The sequence below is a fragment of the Rana temporaria genome, chromosome 2, assembly GCF_905171775.1.
Source record: "Rana temporaria chromosome 2, aRanTem1.1, whole genome shotgun sequence".
Lineage (NCBI taxonomy): Eukaryota > Metazoa > Chordata > Amphibia > Anura > Ranidae > Rana > Rana temporaria.
The window spans coordinates 342773163-342798072 of NC_053490.1; the positions used below are offsets into that span (position 1 = coordinate 342773163).

General features: G+C 43.7%; 1 protein-coding gene across 1 annotated transcript in view; it reads right to left on the bottom strand.

Annotated features, from left to right (window-relative positions):
- MFSD4A (major facilitator superfamily domain containing 4A) overlaps nucleotides 1-24910 on the bottom strand; it is a 176167-nt gene that overhangs the window by 62859 nt on the left and 88398 nt on the right. Inside the window, exons 4-7 of the mRNA XM_040337542.1 lie at nucleotides 24175-24343; nucleotides 22799-22905; nucleotides 17984-18157; nucleotides 12366-12513 (exon numbers count right to left, since the gene is read on the bottom strand). Coding sequence (XP_040193476.1) covers nucleotides 12366-12513; nucleotides 17984-18157; nucleotides 22799-22905; nucleotides 24175-24343 — 598 coding nt within the window. The remainder of the gene's footprint in view (nucleotides 1-12365; nucleotides 12514-17983; nucleotides 18158-22798; nucleotides 22906-24174; nucleotides 24344-24910) is intronic.

Consider the following 24910-nt stretch of genomic DNA (forward strand, 5'->3'; position numbering starts at 1 on the left):
TCACAGTAAACAATGCATTTTTATAGCATTTTTTGCTGTGAAAATGACAATTGTCCCAAAAATGTGTCAAAATTGTCCGATGTGTCCACCATAATGTCGCTTATCGCCGCCATTAGTAGTAAAAAATAAAATTATTAATAAAAATGCAATAAAACTATCCTCTATTTTGTAAACACTATGGGCCAGATTCTCAAAGGCGTTACGACGGCGCAACGCCATTTGCGCCGCTGTAAGTCCTAATCTGGCCCGGCGTATCTATGCGACTGATTCATAGAATCAGTTACGCATAGATATCCATTAGATCTGACAGGCGTAAGGCTCTTACGCTGTCAGATCTTAGATGTAATTTTGTTTCCCGCCGCTAGGTGTCGCCGACGTCGTTTTCCCCGTCGTCTATGCAAATGAGCTATTTACGCGAATTCCCGAACGTACGTACGGACGACAGTGATTTTACGACGTTTACGTAAGCGTAAACTTGCCCCTGCTATATGAGGGGCAAGTTTACGTAGGTCTGTCATATGCCATGTTAAGTATGGCGTCGGGTCAGCGTCGGCTTTTTCCATCGTTTACGTCGTTTTCGCAAGTCGTCCGCGAATACGTCAATGACGCTCACGTCGGCGTCATTGACCTTTTCCGTCGTTGCGCTGGAGCATGCGCACTGGGCTATTTTTCCGCCCGGCGCATGCGCAGTTCGATCGGCGCGGGGGCACGCTTAATTTAAATACAAGCCGCCCCCTTTGAATTACGCGGCCTTACGCCCGGCCAATTACACTACACCGACGCAAATTACGGAGCAAGTGCTTGGAGAATACGGCACTTGCTCCAGTAAGTTGCGGCGGCGTAGTGTAAATGGCTTACGCTACGCCGCCGCAGATTCTATAAGAATCTGGCCCTATAAATTTTGCGCAAACCAATCGATAAACGCGTATTGCGATTTTTTTTTTTTAACAAAAATAGGTAGAAGAATATGTATCGGCCTAAACTGAGGGAAAAAAACGTTTTTTTATATATTTTTGGGGGATATTTATTATAGCAAAAAGTAAAAAATATTGCATTTTTTTTAAATTGTCGCTCTATTTTTGTTTATAGCGCAAAAAATAAAAACCGCAGAGGTGATCAAATACCACCAAAAGAAAGCTCTATTTGTGGGGAAAAAAAGAAGCCAATTTTGTTTGGGAGCCACGTTGCACGACCGTGCAATTGTCCGTTAAATCGACTCAGTGCCGAATCGCAAAAACTGGCCAGGTCCTTTACCTTAAAGGGTCACTAAAGGAAACATTTTTTACAGGTTATAGAGACATAATAGTTAACTGATTCCTTTTAAAATTGATTAAAAATAGATAAAAATAAATCATAAAATGTACCTCTAGTTTCGTTTTTGCATCTAGTTTTGTTTTTGCATGTTATCCTGCCTCTGTACTATAGAGAGCCATAGAGCAGTGATGGTTTGGAAAACGAAACTAGAATCTCCCAGTACTGTGGTCATCAGGAAACAGACAACCAGGAAGTGTCCAGAACAGGGAAGAATTACAGCAAGTGACGTCACGCAGCAGCTCCGTTCTTTACACTGCCCGAGCAGAGCTGCCAAGGTAAGCAGAGCTGGCCATCATGCCTCGTGTAGTGTACTATGCAGTATCTGGAATTCTGGAGTGTCTGATCGACCCCAAATAACTTGTCAGTCATCAGCAGTGCACTGGAGTTAACCTGATCCCCTACCCATCCATCTCGGAAGCCTGTTATTGTAGTTACACTGCTGGGACTTGTTGTTCTCCATCTTCTCCTGGGGCTCAGGTGCATGCAATCCACCATCTTTGTCCAGTTTTTCTCTCACTGCTGGGACTTGTAGTCCCATAGATGATAGATTGCATGCACCTGAGCCCCAGGAGAAGATGCATAACTACAAGTCCCAGCAGGTTATACATACAATAAGGCTCTGAGGTGGAAGGGTGTGGATTGCATGCACCTGAGCCCCAGGAGAAGATGGGGAACTACATGTCCCAGCAGGTTATAATATAAGGCTCCGAGGTGGATGGGTGTCCAGACATCCATCCACCTCGGAGCCTTATATTGAAACCCGCTGGGACTTGTCATTCTCCATCTTCTCCTGGGGCTCAGGTGCATGCAATCCACCATCTATGGGACTACAAGTCCCAGCAGTGAGAAAGTGTTGTACTTGTAAGAAGAAGAGGCTGGAGCCTGGAGGAGTGTGTCTGTCTGCCCTGCCACCCTGTGTTAGTCTGGGAAGGGGGGGGGGGGGTGATTGCTGTGTCCACCACCCCCCTGCCATGTGTATAGTGTAGCACTGTAGCTGACCTGATTGGGGGGGGGGGGGGGGGTTTGCAGAATGCAGATACGTGCTATTTACAGGGTGCAGAATGCAGATATATGCTATTTACAGGTTGCAGAATGCAGATACGTGCTATTTACAGGGTGAAGAATGCAGATATGTGCTATTTACAGGTTGCAAAATGCAGATATGTGCTATTTACAGGTTGCAAGATGCAGATATGTGCTATTTACAGGTTGCAGAATGCAGATACGTGCTATTTACAGGGTGCAGAATGCAGATATGTGCGATATACAGGTTGCAGAACGCGATTTACAGGTGGGAACCCCTCATTATGGAGGGAACCCCTCATTACTAACAGTGTAATTTTTCAGTTTGTTTGCGCCGATCTGTAAGGCTGCGCTATATACCATGATCTGTGATGCTGGGGCTATATACTCTGTCCTGTGATGCTGGGGCTATATACTCTGTCCTGTGATGCTGAGCTGTATACTCCTGAAACTATGAGTGGAAGCAAGTGGAATACAGGGGACTGAGTAGGTGGATTTTATAAGGGGTGTTGCTTACAAGAAGTGGGAGGGGCCAACCATGGAGGGGCGGGGTCTTGCGCCCCTCCCATCCTCAAACTTCACCAGCCGCCACTGCTGGAGTCCTTTACACCAGTAGTTTTTACGTTTTTTATTTTTTGTTTTCTTGTCGGCTACAACAAAAATGTTTATGCAGTCATGGCAGCTTCTATTAGTTTGACTTCCAAAGTTGAGGTTGACATTTGTATAGCCTGTGTTTTATATCTAACAATATATGCTGGTACCTCTAAGGCCCCATACACACGAGAGGATCCATCCGCTGAAAAATCTCAGCGGATCGGTTTCAGCGGATAGATCCCCTGGTGTGTACGTTCCAGCGGATATTTATCCGCGGATATTTCCGATTTCCAGCAGATAAAAATTTGTAGACATGCTTACAAATCTATCCGCTGGAATCGGCACCAGCGGATCGATCCGGTGGTCTGTACAGACTCACCGGATCGATCCGTCCGAACCCATCCCTCGCATGCGTCGTAATGATTTGACGCATGCGCGGATATCCTTATATGACAGCGTCGCGCACGTCGCCGCTTCATCATCGCGGCGACGACGCGACACGTCACCGCGATGGGAATTCGGCGCGGATTTCGATCCGATGGTGTGTACACTCCATCGGATTAAAATCCACAGAGGATTTATCCGCAGATTTGGTCCGGCGGAACCGTATCCGCGGATCAATCCTATCGTGTGAACCAGGCCCTAGCTGTTTCACACTTCTGCTGCAAGGTTAGTAATTTTAAATGCTAAATGCTTCTGCCCTCCTAATAAAATCTGTGATTTATTTAACAATTATCTGCTGCAAGCTAAAAGACCTTTTTGGTTCCTGGGGCAGTTGACATATCAGTTTATCATAGCAGAAGAGGCACAGAAAAACAGAAGCACTGCTCCGTGCACTAAAAATCCTCCAGTCTACTTCATTAAAGGGGTTGTAAAGGTTTTTTTTTTTTTTTTTATAAATAGGTTCCTTTAACCCCCTGAGCGGTATTCCCGAGTCTAGCTTGGGGTGGAATTTCAGCACTGCGACGGATCTCGCATACCCCAAGTGGGCACATCTGCCAGACCTGTGTCTCCTGTCCTCCAAACACGCCTGCAGATTCGCCATAACCAGCCCTTAACCCCTCAATCACGAGACAATCCACACAGGTGTTGAGGGTTAAACATGCAGAGCATAAACTGTTTATTAAATATAAGACATACACTTTTACACACAGTTAGGGACACTCCCCTTAGCTTTGTCATAGAGGGGAGGGTGTAGGGGACAAGGAACAACCAATGGGAATGGAACTCGTACATTGAAACAGAAACTACTGATAAACATAAAGGGATTATGGAAAGCAGGCAGCCTCTCAATACACACCCCCTGCGGAGAGATGTCTCCAGTCCAGACCATTTTTTCAAGTGAGCCTTATCCGTCAACATTCTAGCGCTACGGATGGCACGTCTGGTTTAAAGGCCTGGGCGTTTAGGTTGCAGGATTGTTCTGTCGGAGTACAACCCGACAATGCCACACCAGTGATTTACTTAATTTAAGGAAGCACTAGAAGTCACGCAGCCAGGGGGAAGTGAGACATATTCTGGCTTGGGCAGAGGAGATTGTGCCTTGCCTATTATTACATGAAATGGATAATTGGCAGGCGGTTCTCTGGAGCTGTCAACAATTGTTCCCGGGAGAATGACCTCTACACCCTGACTTTTTCCTGACCAAATGCCAGAGAAAGGGTTACTGGACATAAAATGTATTGGCGTCCAGGTTCAACAAGAAATTAGACAGCTTTGTGTCGGGACAGATGCGTTAGTGACCTCGTGGGACCATTTGTCACTTGTTTATGCGTTCTCTTCCCCCAGTGCATCGACTACAGTGGCTTCTATGCAACATCTGAGGGAAACGGAAGCTAATAGCTCTGGTATGACCCAGACGACCTTACTGTGCAGGGATTGTAAGGGTGGTAGTAGAGGACCCAGGGTCCCTTACATCTTGTACAGACCTACTTGGCAAGGGGGTATTCCATCCTGTCTTGCAACATGGGAATTAATGGTCTGGCTGTTTGAGCCCGCATTCTTGAGGATCAGGGCTTTCAGAATCAGTGGCAAATTACCTTGATTCGTACAGGAGAGCTGGCCTCCAGGACCATGTATCATAGAATCTGGAAGGCCCATGTTCCTGGTGTGAAACCAATGGGTGGCATCCCTGGAAGTATGTCATAGGTAGAATTCTTGCCTTCCTACATAAGGAGATGGAGCTAGCCTTAAGTTCCATCAAGGATCCGATCTCGGCCTTGCCAGTATTTTCAAAGGCTGCTTGCTTCGCACTCTTTGATCCGGGCCTTTATACAAGGGGTAACGCGTATAAGTCCGTCAGTTAGGTCGCTTTTGTGCTCTGTGAATTCAGTCTAGTTTTGTTGACTTACAAGGTCATCACCTTGGGCCGATGCATCATCTTTCCCTTCATCCTTCTAACAAGGGAATTGGTGTTCTTGGTTGCGGTAGCCTCCGCAAGAGAGTTTCAGTATTGGCATCTTTCTTTGTATAGAGTCATACTTAATTATCCTCCCCTCAGTAGGCATTGCTGTGGGATGTCCCACTTAGTAATTGCTAGGCTCAGTGTCCCATGATGTACGATAAAGAAAATAGGATTTTTAAAACAGCTTACCTGTAAAATCCTTTTCTTGGAGTACATCACGGGACACAGAGTTCCCACCCCTCTTGTTTGGAGACACTTATTGCTTTGCTACAAAAACTGAGGTGCTCCCAGTATGGGAGGGGTTATATAGGGAGGAAATTTCCTGTCTGATTGATTACACCAGTGTCCGGCACCTGAATGTAGAATATAACCCACTTAGTAATTACTAGACTCTGTGTCCCGTGATGTACTCCAAGAAAAGGATTTTACAGGTAAGCTGTTATAAAAATCCTATTATTTCTCTAGTCTTCAGCTTCTTATTGCCAAACATTGGCTGCATGACGCCAGTTAGCCCTTATGGTTCCATGGGCATTCGTTTTGTTTTCAGAAGTTCGGGAGACATAAAAATTTGTCGGTTGTCACGCAATTTAGCAAAGGCTCAATGAGTGAAAGCACGAAAGATGTTGCCATTCCATAGTTGCTGTATTTTGGATTGAATTTTGTTCCTTTTTCTTGTGTATATGAATGAATTCCAAATTTAGCCAGTTGTCCATTCACATAGCATGTAGGATTTTATGCCAAAACGTGCTCTCTCTTGATGCAATGTATTGTACCCAGCTGAGCCTTCCCTTGTAGGCCATTGGACTTTCATCTATGCTGAGATCTCTTTCTGGCACATAGCTCAGTTGGAAATTCTTTAGAATAATTTAAGATACTTATGATATTTGAGGTTTCCCCACATCAAACTTGCATGGTAGATTGTTACCAGCTCTCTATGGAGCTGGTTCACATATCTCTGCTGCGGCTCCGGAGCAAATTGCACAGGGGTGTGTGCATCTTTTGGTCCGTTTCAGGTCCAAATTCAGCCCAAAAATTCAGGCTGAAATTCGGACCTGGAGCGGTGAATGGAGATGCACCAGACCCCTGCTGTGAGCTGCATGTGACATTAATGTGAACCCAGCCTTAAGCAGTCCTGTTTAAGAGAAGCTGATCTAATGATTGGCTTCTGTCATAAAGGGATACATTGAAATTTAGCCGGTTCCTGCTGAACTCGACAAATCTCAATCAGTGTGTACCCAGCTTTGCTTTCTCCAGCAGGCGACCTGCACTGCTGTGACTTGTCCGCTTCAGCTCCTATGTAAATTACTGGTTGTGGTCACACTCCAGTCTCCCCATCATACCATACAGGGTTAATGTCCCTGTATGGTATAAGATGAAGTCAAGGCTTTGGGTGAACGAAGAAAGCTTGGAATCAGGTAAGATCACTTTCACATTGAGACGCTTTACAGGTGTTTTAGCACTAAAAATAGTGCCTGTGAAGCGCCTCTCCTGTCACTCCAGTGTGAAAGCCCTAATGCTTTCACACTGGAGCGATGCGCTTGCAGAACATTAGAAAAAGTTCTGCATGCAGCATCTTTGGGGCAATTTAGGAGCAGTGAATAAAACGCTCCCAAAATGCCCCTGCCATGGAAATCAATAGCCAACGCTGCTGAAGTGCCTGAAAAGCGATTCAGCAGCAGCACTTTTAACCCTTTTTACCGCTTTACCACTAATGCGACCAGCGCCTCAATGTGTAAGTGCCCTGAGTGAAAAAGGATATCTCCTCCTCCCCCCACACTGCATGGATGAACATTCACTTTCCTGAAGTTGGCGCTGTATTATAAAATCACATTCCTTGCTGTCCTTCTGAGGTGCTACATGAATGTATTCCACATACAGTATATACTATATTTTATTAAAAAAGAATTGATTTTAATAAGATATAGTGTGAATGTTGAATACATCTATGCAACAAAAGTCCCAGTAATTCTGATCCTATTCAAGTTACTTTCCTTTCAGTAAATCGTCCCTGCAAGGTGCAGGGCAGGGGTACAGCACAGCATTGTATAGAAATGCAGAGAAGGTCAGGACTCACAAGTGGAGAAGATGCAGGCTGCCATCCATCCTCTGAGATCTTCACTTGGCCCCAGGGAGAGCTGTGCTGTGTACTTTGGCAGGAAGCAGTGCTGGGACTGCACTGTGATCATCTCTTCCTGCCCCGCCCACTTGTACTGGAGCTGTGAAAGCCCTGACTTGTCCAGAGACCGAGAGACGCTTTTTGTGGCATAAGGAAGCATAAGATATGGTGGGCTCTGGTAGCCCCTTACTCAGTAGTGTATTTAAGTTTTGTGCTTCCCTAGGCCTGACTAAACTTCTGCACCTCCTAATTTAAATATGACCCACCCCTTCCTGTCAAGGCCACAACCTGTTTTTTTAAGACCCCCTCTGAAATTTTCTGAGGGCCCTGGGGGTGGGCAATGGATTCCCTTAATTTGCATAGTTTTTCTCTCACTTCCTGTTTGGCTATGGGGCAGGAAGTGAAGGAAAATCTTCGCAATTGGACAGGGATGGTAAAAAATAAACTGACAGGGGCTATGTGATACATTTGCCTATATGCTTCAGTCTAATGCTCTCCCTGCTTGCCATTGTGATTACCATCCGGTTATTGAAGTGCTAATGTCCCCTCACTATTTCTAAAGGTTAATTGATCTATTGTGTTGTGTGAAGGAGATCTGTGTTTATGTGGCTTGTGTTAATTATTCTGATTGCTTCATTGTGGTAATTATCTCTCTATATGCGGGGTCGAGTTATCTAGTTAATGTATTTAGTACAACTAGTACTCAACTCCACTGATGTCATTATCTAAAGAAAATGTGTTTTCAGACTCGGCTCCGTCGTGTCTGCCTACTCATCTGTATGGAAGCCCCAGTGTGAGGGGGGGCGGAGATTTGTCATTGTAACAGTTTTGGAAATGACATATAAGCTGTGTGTTATAACATTAAACTCAGTCTTGGTTCCAGCATCCAGTCTTCACTCATGTGTGGGGGATCCTGTGATGTTCTTGTATGGAGAGGAGGGAATGCTTGACGGGGATATCATACCGATACCGTTACAGGCTATAACCCTCCATTACTCTATTAAAAATGAATACTACTACAAAAAAAAAAAATCTACTTTAAGCACAAATTTCTGATCATTTTATTGAGAGGACTAAGAAAATATAACCAAGCCAATGGTGCAACAGAAACATAGCATAGTGAGGAAGGTTTGTGGTCCAGGATGATAGGACAATCAAAATTAGAAGTGCCCCCCCCTACACACACACACACAGACACAGTTTCGGAATGGCGGGCAGAAGCAGGGCGGCTGCTTTATGGGAGCGCTAGACTAATTTGCCTAACAGTGTAGTGCAAGCCGGCGGGGACTCTTTTTGTGCTGCCCCCCTGCAAAGTGCTGCCCTAGGCCTGGGCCTTGTTGGCCTAGGCCAGGATATAGCGTTGCCCTTACTCCTGTCAGTACTGCAGCCACCAGCTGTGGAGTAAGCATTTGGGAATTATCCGATGCTGCCTCTAAAGTCACGGCTACAGCATCTCAGCATCTCAACTGAGAGCTGGCTGCGGAGTGATATGCAGCTGTCAGGAATGCTGTAGCCGGAACTATAGAGTCAGTATCGGAAAATGCGGCTGACTGACTGCTTACTCCACAGCTAGTGGCTGCAGTTCTCCCAGGAATTTGGCATCCAACTGAGAGATTAGTAGGGGATTAGGGGAGTAGGGGTGCCAAAATTGAGTTATCTCAAACACATTCTGACCCTGGGGTGTGCCTGGGCATTTGGGTGTTCCCAGGCATACCTGGCACACCCCATGCGCATGCCTATGGGTCAGAATTAATTGTAAGTATGCCAAGGGGTTATCGTGTTCAACATCTACTTTCATACCAGATGCTCCAGTAAATGGGAATCTTGGGGGCGCTTCGCGATCCGTACCACAGTCAATAGAGCACCAAGTTCGCACCTCACCGAGCTCAGTCGCAGAATCATCGCTGTCGTCCTATTCAGTGTCTGATGACAAATTTTCCCATGAATCACTATCGCTCAATTCTGCAAGTGATTTTAATTCACTATTGCCGTTTTCTAGCTGGTCTAAAACCCGCTTTTGACCTAAAGGGATGCTTTTTGGATGTCACGGCATCTCAAGTTTTCAAGCAAAAAAACTGTAAAAGTGCAGACAGAGCACTGGACAAAGCACTTGGAACAAAACTGAGGTGAAATAGTTTGATACGGTAATGTAATCCTAACAGATTACAATGTATTGTGTGTATGTCATGAACTTTTTTGAATTTCCCACCTGGCTCTGCCCCCTGTGGCGCTCGCAGGGAAGGGAACCTGGAAGAAGAATGACACGGAGGACATCGGGGGGGATCATAAGGACAAGGTTAGTAACAGTATAGGAATAATACAGGGTTACCGCTTTTGGTACTAAAAATGAACCCCAAGCCACACTTGAGATTACCGCCAAGGAGGTTAAGCTTAGGGAAAAACCAGGTGAAAAACAAAATGATTCAATCGGTCTGAGCTAACTACAGCCCAGCCAAAAATGTAATTGACATAGTAGCCCCTGTTTAGGACAAGGGGGACGCATACAAATAATAGGGTTAAACGGATTTAAAAATATGGATGGCCTGTTGCAATTTTGTCACAAAGGAGGAAAAATAATTACTTCCCAAGGATCTTTTCCCTGGATCAATATAGTGCTACCAGGGCAGGACTTAGGGTGGTGGGGGCCCCTGGGCTTGTCACTTTTGGGCCCTACCTTCTATACATTACTTTAAATAGAACAAAATGATACATACACAAGCTATGTATTAGAGCTACACAATTCTGGATAAACTGAGAATAAAAATAGAGATGACGATTCTGAAGTAAACCCCGGCCGATTTTTTACGTTTTTCAACAGCTCATCGCAATGCAATATATATATATTATATATATATATTATATATATATATATATATATATATATATATATATCCCCCAAAAACGAGGCCTGCAAATACCTTTTTTAGGATGGTTTCCTTCTCTGTATTTCCAGGTATCTCAAGCGCCATTTGTACTGCTGTTATGTGATTCAAATTATGACGTTGCTTCTGCCCTTACTGTGTCCCTGTGGGTAAATCTCGTGCATGCACCGTTGCACCGTAACCATTTGTTGCTGTGTCTGTTATGGGCTATTTTTAAGACAATGTTGTGTCCGAGGGTTTACATTACAACCACTTTAAATGACTGGCATATTATTAAAAAAACTTAAACGTAAGGGGCCCCCTATAGGGTGGGACCCATGGGTTTGAGCCCAGTCAAGCCCAATGGTAAGTCCGGCCCTGAGTGCTACATTAGCAATTAGTACATATAACTTTGGACATTGTTATGCAGGTCATTGTCTAAATCCTATTATAGTTTTTGCCATCACTGCAACCTGTGGTACAGCATTTCACAGGTTAACCATGCTGTAAAACTGATGGCTAAATCTCTCTGCTTTACATATCCAACTGTTGTCTTGTCCTCTTTACAGTGCTTGAGATAACTTTATGTGCCAAATATTTATGCTGTCTTTGAATAATTTTAAATATTAATTAGGTCACCTTTAGGTTCTTCCAAGCCAAGCATATGACAAAACCTTTACTGTAAAATTTTAAATCTGTTGAAAGTTACCCTGTCACTACAGAGTCACTTTTACTCAATAAAGACCTTGCGACTTTTCCTGCCAGCTCATATGTATGAGCAGATGGGGAAACTATAGCATGTCGCGTATTGAATTCATCCAACTGGTTTAATACGTGCTGCTCCCAAATCCCCACTCCTAGCACAACTCCCTCAAATCTCCTCCCCCTCCTCCTAGCACATCATCTCCCCCAATTCCTTCTAGCACAAACCCCCAACCCAAATCCCCCCTCCTAGCACAAACCTCCCTGCTCCCAAATCCCAACTTCTAGCACAAACCTCACTCAAACCCCCCCACAAATCCTCCCTCCTAGCACAAAGATGGGCTGTGCTCTCTACCTCCGCCCCCACCCACAATTTCTACTGCCTGTACAGATTAGAAGCAGTGTGGGGAGGACATAGGGGCAGTAGCCAAATCCTGCACATCAGGATGAGAGTGCTACCTTGTGTTAACTCCTGTGCACTGCGGCTCTGCAAGGAGAGAGCCCCATGTGAACAGCTATGTAAACTATTGCCGGCAAAGTAGAAAGCTGTAGTGCCGCCGGAACACGTCATTAACAACCGGTTACGTCATTGGTTGGTTGAACGTGGGTGGCCAGCACAGCTTTATGCTTTGCCTTAATAGTTCACTTAGCTGTTCACAAAGTTTACATAGCTGTTCACATAGCTAGAGGCGTATCTAGTGAAAATGTTGCCTATGGCAATCACTGAAACTGCACCCCTGTCAAAACATTTGAAACCCATCTTTCAGATAACCAGGGACAGTGAGGGATATGGGACAGGGAGGGACGCAGTGCGACAAGGACAGAGAGGGACACTGGGGGCAGAGAGGGAAGCCAGGGACAGGGAGGCACACAGTGCGACGAGGGACGCAGCCTCCGCTACCCTACCCTACGTAGACCCGGTCTGGCCAGTCATCGGCCGTCTTCGGGGCGCCTGTCACTCCCCTACCCAGGCCAATATTATTAATTGCTGTGCTGGTGCCGCGCTCCAGTAGGTGCGGTGGGCTATATTAGTGCAAGATGTGGCCGCAGGAGGACAAGTTGTTTTTGTTTGTTTTTTCGTGCAGGGGGTGGCTTTTTGCACTTGCCATGGCTGCCATACCCTAGATACGCCACTGCACATAGCTGCAGGGAAGAGGGGGAGGACAGAGGCATGCAGGCTGTTCTTTCTCTCTCCTCAGAGTTGCAATGCACAGGATTTAACACAAAGTAGCGCTCAGAACAGGATGTGGTCGCAGTATCCCTGAGGACTATGCAGCACCCCAGTTGAAAAACCCTAGTCTAAATCTAAACATCTAAAAAAGTTTTTTTTTTCAATGACTGTTGTTCTTACCATTGTAGTTTAACATATCCTCTGTGTAGGCCAACATACTGGGGAAAGCACTGCTGATAAAAAGACCAAGAAAAGCTGTTCCAATGAAGAGGCAAGGCGTGCTGTTCTGTGACAAAATCAGGAACAGAAATGCCCCTAAAACACCAATCTACAGAGAAAATAGACAGATGATATCAGGCACCAATAAATGTATTATTATTCAGGATTTATAAAGGGCCAACAGTTTATGTGGCACTTTACAATATAAAAGGAAACAGTACAATTACAGCACAGTTCAATAACAAAGGAATAGGACGGCCCTGCTCATACAAACTAAAGAGAGGTGGAGGATAACAATACTTTTATATAAATAATTCATTGTATAAATAAACATATTTAAATACCACATATGTTCATTCAAAGAAATTTGCTAGGCCGTGGCACAGTGGCACAGAAATATGCTGGACTGTGGCACAGTGGTGTAGTGGGTAGCACTCTCGCCTAGCAGAAAAAAGGGTTGCTGGTTCGAATCTCAACCATGACACTACCTGCCTGGAGTTTGCATGTTCTACCTGTGCCCTATACCTCCGGGTACTCCGGTTTTTTCTCACTCTCCAAAGACATGCTGGTGGGTTAATTGGTTTCTGTCTAAATTGGAACAAATAGAAAATAATATTCAGCGCTGGAAAAAAATGAATAAAATAAAACCTAAAACCTAATAAATGCAAGCCAGCACTAAGGACAAATTCATAAAAAATTCCCAAATAGAACTATATAATAAACAGTGCAGCGCAATAAAACAAAAATAAATATATAAGTGAAGTGAAAAGATACACAATGCTAGTGTATATAATAAGAAAAACAGTGTCCATGTGAGGAAAAACCATAAATAAATAAATCCACAGTCAGTCCAACGAAAAGAAATTCCAGAGTGAAAAGTGAAGGGATGACACCATATAATATCCACCACCAGTGAAAGATGGCCTCTCACCTCAGAGCTTAGACCCTTGTGGATCACAAAGCATATCTGTTTGTATTAACAGCTGACAGCCTCCATAGGAAACGGATGGATGGGATTTAGCACCACGGATCCAAACCCAATGACTTTCCAACAGGGATACCACCATATAATTGAAAAGAAAGGGGAAAATCTAGTGCTCTCCGATTGGATTTCTTTTATTAAAAACGAACAATAAAAAAGTTGCACTCACATGTAAGGACACTCAGTGTGCCGAGTGTCAGCATAACAGCATACAACAGTATGTAAAACCATCTGTCTGCAATCTGCGGCGCTCGTGGGTGACGTTCTGCGTAGCTCCTACCCTCTGTACGCGTTACATCCCATGAGCGGGACTTCCTCAGCGTGGGTTAAGGGAGCACACACTAAAACGTCCCCTGTGACTGGTATTTATATGTAACCCCAGCAGCATGTTCACCAATCACATCCTAATGGGGATGCAGCTGATAACAGCAATTGCATCTCACAAAAAGAGTTACTCAATTAGGAATGGCAATACAACAGCTGGGGAAACCATTTAAAAAGAAAAAAACAATGGCTAAAATGAATAAACTGACTAAATCCAGCGAACAAAAGGAAAAATTCAAAATATAAAATTCACTGGTATTGTCATATCATAAATTAGAACATAGTTCATACTAATAAGATTTAAAATGAGTTTGCACACATCGGTGCAAAAACACTCAAATTTAAATGCCAATATATATGTAAGAAACAGGACGTCATCCACGATCGCCTCAATTAGTGAGTCAACGTACAATATCACATTGTACATAATCAATATCCAATATTAATATAAATATTAGAAAAAGAAAATAAAAAATAATAAAATACAAATTACAATATACAAAAACATGAAAAAATATAAAAAATATTTTTAATTTTATACCAGTCACATGGGACGTTTTAGTGTGTGCTCCCTTAACCCACGCTGAGGAAGTCCCGCTCATGGGATGTAACGCATACAGAGGGTAGGAGCTACGCAGAACGTCACCCACGACCGCCGCAGATTGCAGACAGATGGTTTTACATACTGATGTATGCTGTTATGCTGACACTCGGCACACTGAGTGTCCTTACATGTGAGTGCAACTTTTTTATTGTTCGTTTTTAATAAAAGAAATCCAATCGGAGAGCACTAGATTTTCCCCTTTCTTTTCAATTATATGGTGGTATACCTGTTGGAAAGTCATTGGGTTTGGATCCGTGGTGCTAAATCCCATCCATCCGTTTCCTATGGAGGCTGTCAGCTGTTAATACAAACAGATATGCTTTGTGATCTGCAAGGGCCTAAGCTCTGAGGTGAGAGGCCATCTTTCACTGGTGGTGGATATTATATGGTGTCATCCCTTCACTTTTCACTCTGGAATTTCTTTTCGTTGGACTGACTGTGGATTTATTTATTTATGGTTTTTCCTCACATGGACACTGTTTTTCTTATTATATACACTAGCATTGTGTATCTTTTCACTTCATTTATATATTTATTTTTGTTTAATTTGCGCTGCACTGTTTATTATCGGTCTAAATTGGCCCTAGTATATGAATGCGAGTTAGGGACCGATGTGAATGTACAATGTATATGTAAAGCAATGCGTAAAAAATTAAATAGAAAACTGAATAATGTAAAATTAAATGTGCAATAAACACATTTTCAAAGTGCAATGTATTGTACATGTTGTAGCGCTGCGCTACAGAGCATTTTTTTTCTTTTTTTTCTTTTGGTTTAAAGGGGTTGTAAAGGTCCATGTTTTTTCACCTTAATGCATTCTATGCATTAAGGTGAAAAAACATCCGAGGATCAGCGCTGGCTTCTCAGCTCATTCATTGGTTGATTGATAGCAACGCAGCCATTGGCTCCCACTGATGTCAATCAAATCAATGGCGCGGGGGCCGGGTCCAGTGATACAGTCGGTGGCTAAGGCCGCAGGCTGTATCAGGGAAGCGCACCCGCAAGAACTAACCCCCATGGGAGAGAGCTCCCATCGAGGGGGTTAGTTCTTGTGGGCAGGAGCCGAGACAGCCACCGAGGGACTCAAGAAGACCAGGATCGGGGGCCACTCTGCAAAACGAGCAGCACAGTGGAGGTAAGTATAACATGTTTGTTATTTAAAAAAAAAAGGGAACCTTTAGTGTCCCTTTAATATTCCTTAAAAGGGTTGTTTTTTCACCTTAATGCATCCTATGGTTATTAAGGTGAAAAAACAAAGTCCTGCGTCGAGAACGTGCTGGACCTTTGCCCCGGGGTTCTCGACTCTTCATTGGATAGATTCATAGCAGTGCAGCCATTGGCTCCCGCTGCTGTCAATCAGATCCAATGACGCTGGGGTCGAGGCCGAGTCCTGCACTTGGCAGCTATGGACGCCGAATGCAGGACTCAGGAGCGCCCCCGCAAGGTAACCCCCTTGGGAGAGTGCTTCTCATAGGGGGTTATCTAAAGAGGTAAGGAGCCGAGAGAGTCGCAGAGGGACCCCATAAAACAGCGTTCGGGACCACTCTGTGCAAAACAAGCTGCAGTGTGGAGGTAAGTATGACATAGTTACATAGTTAGGTTGAAAAAAGACGCACAAGAAAAAGAAAGAAAGGGCGCACCAGCCTAGAGCAATATCCTTTAGATGAATTTTATTAAAAAAATAAAATAAAAACTACTCACAAGTGTAGCTGAAAGGTTCACAATATAAAAAGTTTCCACAGGTAGCAGCAATGAGTCGGAACCAAAAACACTCCAAATGGTCATAGAGAATGTAATGAGGGCCACTGCCGGCCTATGCATTTTGAAGGTAAACCTTCTTCCTTTAGAGCCCAGCAGTGTTACCTCCCTCTGCAGTCCCTATATATATATATATATATATATATATATATATATATATATACACACACATATGCACCACAAATCAAGCAGATGATGACCTCCCAGAGAAACTTGGGAGGTCCTCACACTTTCGTGGGCGGTCAAAGGACCAATAATGACACCCACGGGGAAAATAGTAGCAAGGCTTTTGCCAGAAAAAGGGAAAGACATCCAACACAGCTGTATACAATTGACTAGCAAGAGACCTTCACTACCAATAATAATATTATAATATTACAATCATAGTTATAATTATAACTATAGTTATATAAATGGCAATATAATAATAATAGTAGTAATAGTAATAATAATACTAGTGGTAATGTTCAGTATTTAGTATTTATCGATAAACAGATCAACACAGGGGAGCACATGTGAGATGGGTATCAGCCATAGAAATGGACTAATAGTATTGTAGCGCTACCCCCGAAGGAGCTGCTGGTTTGATTTGGGTGGCATGTTACCTCTAATTCTCCGCCGTCTAGGGTACTGGATGAGAGCTGTAAGAAAGTCAATGTCCACACTGTAGGTATCTTTTTCTGTGCTTTATTACCCAATGGGATAAAAATGGTAAAAGTAGTAGTGGGTGAGAAGATAGAAGAAGTGTTAGGTAATGGATTCAGGCGTATAACTGGGTTTCGGAAACAGTCCTGCTTCCAACGACAACTTTCGTCGCCACTCTAGCCAGAGTGAGTATAGCGCATCTGGATAGGCTGCCCTCAACGGTCTAGCAACCAGAGTGTCACTCGGGACTTTAGCAAAGTCTCTGCCACTGCCCTTCCAAAAGGTGGAGACATTCTCGGTCCAAAATCCTTCTCAACACTGGATTAAGCACCCGGATCTCACTTGAACAGCTTGTTTTATTTCAGAACTGATAGGCGACAATCGTCAAGCCTCCCAGAAACGATGTGTCCTTCGATGAAGCAGTAGGCCTCTCCTGAGATACTGAGATACCAGCCTCGTGCTTGGTATTACCTCAGACAGGTTCTTCATCGGTCGGCTTCCTCCCTCGGGATGGACAGCACAGGACAACTCTGCAACCGCAGACTCAGTCTACCGACTGAGCCCACAAGGCAGATTTGCTCCGGACCAATGTGGTCCCAGAGCCAAGAACACTGACTGCCCAGGTGGATGGCGGCAATGACGACACCGAACCAATGGCGTCTGCCCCCTAAATACCCCTCCCCAGCATGCAGAGCTCACAGACTGTACCACTGTAGCACATGCATATATAGAGAACAATTGCTTGTAAATGGCCACTAGATGTGACACTGTATGGACTTCCCCCCATAGCAAAGATAACACATGCTTCCGCACAAAATCTGCATCTGGAACGCAAGCTACCTTGCCTGCGCTCCACATGGCAGGAAGTGCAGTCCCTGCGTCACTTCCTGTGCGCCGGCCGTCACTTGCTAGTGACATACAAGGCTGAAGTGGATAACCACCATTTTAGAGTGGACCAAACTATAGAGAGCAAATAAAGACAATAATAATGTCATAATAAGAAATAGGCATACACCCACGTGTCACAGATGCCTTGAGTGAAAAGCGAAGATGTTCCCATTTAAAAAGAATCCTGTCAGTAACATGACAAACCGAGTCAGGATTTAAAATAAAAAAAATTATCGTCTTTCACAACGCTCGTTAACCACGTTACTCATAAACCAAGGTTCCACTGTATTTACATTTTACTTATGAAGGCAAGCAGAATTGTTTTCAAGGCCTAGTGCAGAAAGTAGCAATGCATTTGGTTGTAATTGAACATCTTACCAGATTAATAAGTAGCATGGTACGAGGAGCCATTTTATAAGATGCTGGAATGGAGATAAGTCTTCCTAAAGTGATGGAAGCCCAGAGGAGGCTCGGTAGATATCCTGCTGTTTTGTGAGCTAATGACAGTGGTTCCTTCACAGCATAACTATAGACGAAACCGGAGTATTCTCCCTATAAAATAAACAGTCCTGTTTAGAAATGTGCTTATGACCCTTATGTACAAATTGTTTTAATTTTATTTCATGCTGTCTTCAGACATGTCCTTGATTTTTTAGAAAACATAGATCTGCAGCACACTGGATAGGTCACTGGCATCCATGTTTATTGTATGAGACATATTTAATCATGGCAATGTCTGTGTCAGTGTCGATAATAATTTCCCATATCCCTGTATGTTGTGTTCACTTTAATGCACATCCAAGAGTCTTTTAAAAATATCAATAATAACAATAAATGTAGTGCTTGTAGTATTTCCTCATAATTTAAGTCCTCCAGTCGTCTCCTTATTAATTTTGTTGCCCTTCTCTGGACTCTCTCCAGCACATTCTTCCTGAGGATTGTTGACCAGAACTGGATGGAATACTCCAGATGTTGCCGAACTAGAGTTTTGTAACGTGTCAGAATTATAGTTTTTATCTCTGAAGTAAATAGTCTGCTGGCTTTGCTTGCTGCAGCTTGACATTCCATGCTGTTGCTGAGTCTGTCTTCTATCAGACCCTCCGATCTTTCTCCATTCTTTATTTCCCCCAGAGGTTCTCCCCCTAGTGAATAGTTTGCATTTATATTTTTATCCCCCCAAGTGCATCGCTTTACATTTTTCAACATTCAACCTCATTTGCCATGTTGTTGCCCACCCCATTATTTTATTCAAGTCTTCCTGTAAAATTTCTATATCCTGATGTGAACCTTATTTTATGTGTTATTGAACTTATTTTTGTGTTGCCTGAGACAACTATTTATAGCAACCCCTATGGTCCATGCCTACAGACCTCAGTCTGTAGATTAAACTTTTATGGGGAACGGTATCGAATGCAAAATCCAGACACCCCACATCCACAGGCCTTCCCCTATCTAGGTGGCAGCTCACTTCATCGTAGAATGCTAGCAGATTGGTCTGGTAGGACCTTTCGTAAACCCATGCTGATTACTGCTAATGAAATTGTTTTCATCAGCAAATCACATCCCCAAACTGTTCCCACAAAGTTGGGAGCATTAAGATGTCCAAAATGTCTTGGTATGCTGACACATTAAACTTTCTCTTAACTGGAACTAAGGGGCCAAGACCAACCCCTAAAAAACAACCCCACACCATAATCTCCCCTCCACCAAATGATTTGGAGGGGTGGCTCAATACTTTTGGCACTATAGTGTGGACGAGCGAGTTTGGGGTGGAGGAACTTCACTGGCCTAGTCCTAGTCCATAGAGTGTGTGTGTGTGTGTGTATATATATGTGTATATATATACACACACACACACACTATCTCACATCTCATATATACATCTCTATAACTTGAGATCTCGTAATCTAGTAAGAGACGTGTTGTGTGTGGTGGAGGTTTCATCTGAGAACCGTTGCTAAAGCTTTATTTTTTTTAAATAAGAAACATGTCATAATTACCTTCACTGTGCAGTTCGTTTTGCGCAGAGTGGCCCAGATCAGATTGTCCTCTTCTGGGGTCCCACGGGGGCTCTCCCGGCTCCTCCACGCAAGAGCTAACCCCCTCTGGGAAGCTCTCTCCCAAGGGGGTTAGCTTGCGGGTGTGCTCCCGTGCCATACAATCGCGTCCATAGCTGCCGATTGTATGACTCGGCCCCGCCCCCCCCGGGGGCCGCATCATTGTATTTAGGGTTGTCCCGATACCGATACTAGTATCGGTATCGGGACCGATGCTGAGCAATTGCGCGAGTACTTGTACTCGCGCAAATTCTCCCGATGCCTCTGTCGATACTTTTTTTTTTTTTTACCTCGAGCGGGCTGAGAGTGGGCAGAGAGGGGGCGGAGAGCGGCAGCTGAGAAGGGGAGGAGAGACGTGCAAAGATCATCCTCATTGGTATTTGCTTTCCTCACCTCGAGCGGGTGAAAAGAGGGGGCAGAGAGCGGTAGCTGAGAAGAGGTGGAGACTGAGCGGCAAAGATCATCCTAATTGCTGGTATTTGTTTTTCCTCACGTCGAGAGGGGGCGGAGAGCAGGGGCTGAGAAGGGGTGGAGTGAGCGGCGGAGATCGTGCTGCTAAATGATGAGAGGGGTGGAGAGTGGGCGGAGAGGCGCTGAGACTGACCTGAGAGTGTGCTAATAGTGGGCGGAGAGCGGGCGGAGAGTGGGAGGAGAGCAGGCGGATAGCAGAACGAGCAGGACGGACATCGTAGCAGGCAGCCCTGTAAGCAAGTAAGATTGTGTGAAGTGAAGTGAAGTGAAGTGATTCAAGCTGAATGAATAGTTGAATACTGTCTACAGTAGTGCACACTATCAGGCCCCGTACACACGGCCGAGGAACTCGACGTGCCAAACACATCGAGTTCCTCGGCCAGTTCAGCCCTGAAGCCGCCGAGGACCTCGGCGGGCCGAGAGCTCCCATAGAACAACGAGGAAATAGAGAACATGTTCTCTATTTCCTCGCCGAGGTCCTCGTCGGCTTCCTCGGCCGAAAGTGTACACACGGCCGGGTTTCTCGGCAGAATTCAGCCAGAAACTCGGTCGGAAGCTGAATTCTGCCGAGGAAACTGGTCGTGTGTACGGGGCTTCACAGTTGCAAGCTGTACTGTAGTTGCCAGAAGTAATTGCGTGCCGTGTGTCACTGACTGTCTAGCATTGCATGTTCTGTGTCAGTATGGAGTCACTTAAAAAATAGAGCATTATCAATTGTACTTTAGGAATGTATAGTTTTATTGTAAATAACATTATCCTTTTAAAAGAAATTGATCAATTTATGTAAATGTGTATTTTATTTTAAATACGATTTTTTTTTTTTAAGCAAAGTTCAGTTTTGATAAGCTCAGCAAGCATGGCCCAGGGGGAGGGGGGCTGCCTTTCTCTCATGAATAAGAAGATAAGAATTAAAGCGGGGGTTCATCACCCCCCAAAAAAAATGTAACATTACATTCAGCCGAGTTGTAAGAATGACATTAGGCTGTTTTTTTTTATTTCATTGCCGTACATACCGTATTTTCACCGCCGCTTCCGGGTATGTAATCTGCGGGACCGGGCGTTCCTAATTGATTGTCATCCTTCCGACCGGCGCATACAGCTCGTCACGAGTTGCCGAAAGAAGCCGGACTGCGAGTCGGCTCTATACGGCGCCTGCGCACCGACGTTCAGCTTCTTTCAGCAACTCGTGACGCGCTGTATGTGCCGGTCGGAAGGATGTCAATCAATTAGGAACGCCCAGTCCCGCAGATTACATACCCGGAAGCGGCAGGGAAAATACGGTATGTACGGCAATGAAATAAAAAAAAACAGCCTAATGTCATTCTGACAACTCGGCTGAATGTAATGTTAAAACATTTTTTTTGGGGTTAACCCCCGCTTTAATTGAAGTTTAAAATGTAATGTTAAAAATAATGTGAGTTTTTTACTACTGCGTGACAAGCAAATAAAACTGTTTTATTCTTTTATAATGTCTTGAGTTAGAGTTCTTCATAATTCTAAAGAAAATATACTTAGTCTGTATTGTGGTTTGAAAACTGTCACATGACATTTAAAAAAAGTATCGGTAATTGGTATCGGCGAGTACATGAAAAAAAGTATCGGTACTTGTACTCGGTCCTAAAAAAGTGGTATCGGGACAACCCTTGATTGACAGCAGCGGGAGCCAATGACCAATGGATCGCACCTACAGAAATTCGGGCTCAGGTAAGTAAAATCTGCACTCGGGGAGATCCAATGTGTTTTTACTTTGTTTGCAGTATGAGAAGAGTTAAAGGACCAATGCCCCGTACACACGATCGGATTTTCCTCTCAAGCTTGGCTTGCATACACATGGTCACACAAAAGTTCTCTGAACTTTCGTCCGTCAAGAATGCGGTGACGTACAACACTACGACGCGCCGAGAAAATGAAGTTCAATGCTTCCGAGCATGCGTCGGAATTTTGTGCGTTGGAATTGCTACAGACGATCAGATTTTCCAATAGGATTTTTTTCCGTCTGAAAAATCGAGAACCAGCTCTCCATCTTTTGTTGGTGGAAAGCTCACATCGGACTTTTGCTGTCGGAAAATCCGATTGCGTGTACAGGGTATAATTGTTTTTTTTTCTATGATATTTTCTAGGACTATGTTTATAATATAGTCACTTTTTGGTAACTACTTTCTGGTTACTGGGTTTATATTTGTGTTTTTTTGAGCAATGTTTAAATTGGCACAGTGAATATTTTTTACATACAGTATATATATATTTTTCATTTGCATGTATGATGATGATAATAATGAGAGAAACGCACTCGTTTTATGTATAATTTTTACACATAAAATATATATATCTTTTTTTTTTTTTTTTTTGCTAAATTACACATTTAGATTAGCACTTCTGACTACATTTTAACTTTGGTGATTTGTATGTGACTTTTTTGGTTCACTTACCACAAAAAAACTGACAACTTTAATCTTGATCATAAGTTACAAAAACTGATATCGATTACCAGTTGATCTAATCTAGCATCAGTGCAGTTGTGTAGCACATGATTATCTCTGCTGTTCTTTAGTCATATCTTCCATGTCAATCTTACATTACGCTGTGTATGCAATGTTCTTTTATAAATGACATGCCCAATATCCAAGTTTATTAAAGATGCATGTTATTATGTTTTATGTCTTACCACTATCCCATCGGTCATGAATAGGATCACCGCTGAACATATATGAATTGCTAAAAATGTGTATGGAGCATCCCGAAAGGTCTTACTCTGACAACAATGAAAATGACCTGAACAAAATAATAAAAAATATATAGTTGTAATTATACTGAAAAGTAAACACAATAGATTTGTATAGTTTCATCACTTCACCAGTAGACAACAATGAGGGGAAGCCTGAGTCATTGAGCTTACAACACGTTGGAGGGTTTTATTTAGTACAAATACTTCTGAAAATGATTAGCATTGATCACAGCTATATTTAAAACGTCGTTTTTCCTGACGAGATTCTTGGCAAGAATCTCTTGTCGCCCGAGTGTACAGAAGAAGTATTCAAAAGAACCGCTGTTCTTTTGAATGGCAAGAACGCGGTGACGTCATTGTGTACGACGAGCATGCGCTCGTCACATTCGATGCTGTCGCCACCATCTTGCTGCACCCTACCTATGCCTAGGAAGCTACCACGCATGCGTCAAAGTAATTTCGAGCATGCGTGGGTTTCCACGGCGACAGGTGAGTATACACACACTCGGGTTTCTCGGCAGGAAAACACTGCCGAGAATCACAACGAGAAAATAGAGAGCAGGTTCTCTATTTTTCTCATCGTGATTTTGGGTAGTTTTCTTGACGAGAAACTTGAAAGCCTCGTACACATGCACGGTTTACTCGGCAAGAAAGCTCTGCCGGCAGTTTTCTTGCTGGTTCTTGCCGAGTAAACCGTGCGTGTGTATGAGGCTTGACACACTTCTTACCGGAATTAATAACCTCCATATTCTAAAAGGTTAAGACAGCAAGAGAAAGGAACACTCCTCATCCTCAGAAGTAATCTCTTGGCTCCATAATTCAAGTAGCCTGTTTCTCCCCTTGATGGCATTCACAGTAGATTTACAATTTCACTGATTGCCGTCAAAAGGTGCATGTTACACTCAAAAAGTGTAAAGTGGAAGTGCAAAGCCAGTGTGAATGCCACCAATGGGAAAAACAGGCCACCTGGATTGTGCAGCCAAAAGATTACTTGCACACCTATTTTTGGAAGTTTTTTTTAAACAATGTACTTTAAATTGTGAATGCTAGCACTAGTTGTTACAAATTTAACCACATAACAACAGGGGCAATGTTTGTTTAAAAGGGCATTATTCAGGTGTTCCTAGAACAGTATTATGTCTACATGCAGGCCTCACTATAGTTACTAATTATCCCCCCTACCCCACACAGACATGCATTTTTTTCTTACTGCAGAATTATTTTATGTGAAGACTAATTACAAGGCCATATAAGATGACAATGCTATAAGCATAGGCACACTGGCTGTGCTCGATGTTAGTATTTTTTACCCTTACCACTTTGCACTTCCTGTGTTCCTGTTATTTGGTCATCACTCCTCTCATTCCCCTTCTGAGTTTCCATTGCTAGCTCATCTGCAGATAGTAAGGACCCTTTCCTGTGTCCACACCCAGGCAGCATGCCTTTGCTGTACATCAGAAGGAAAACTGCAAAAGGTACTGGAATCTAGAGAAAAACACAACAATATTTAGTTTGTCAGAAAAGTGGCTTTTTTTTAATTTAATTTATTGAAATAATCAATTAGGAAACACTTACAAACTAGTCTCACATTGGTACATGACTCCTGACCACAGATCTAAATTCATCATGCACCCCCAACATACTTTTGGAGAGCAGGGCACTCTTTCACATGTTGTGGTCCTGCCCCAAGGCTTCCCTATTTCATATACAGTGGAAACACAGGTTGCGAGTAACGCAGTTAACGAGCGTTTCGCAATACGAGCACTGTATTTTAAAAAATCATGACTCGGTTTGCGAGTGTTTTACAAATAGAGCACAATTCAGGCCAAAGCAGTGTACAGTATGGCCTTTGGCCTGAGGTGGGAGGGCACCAGAGCTGAGCAGAGCCGAACGTCACCGATCGCAAATGCATGGAAATGCCTGAGGACAGCATGGCTGACCTTGGCAAATCTCGGGTAGGAAGTCTTTCCGAGGTTTGCCGAGGTCAGTCGAAGTGTCCTCGGGCCTTTTTGGCCTTTTCAGAGGCTCTCCGGCGCCCCCCGCCTCTGGCCG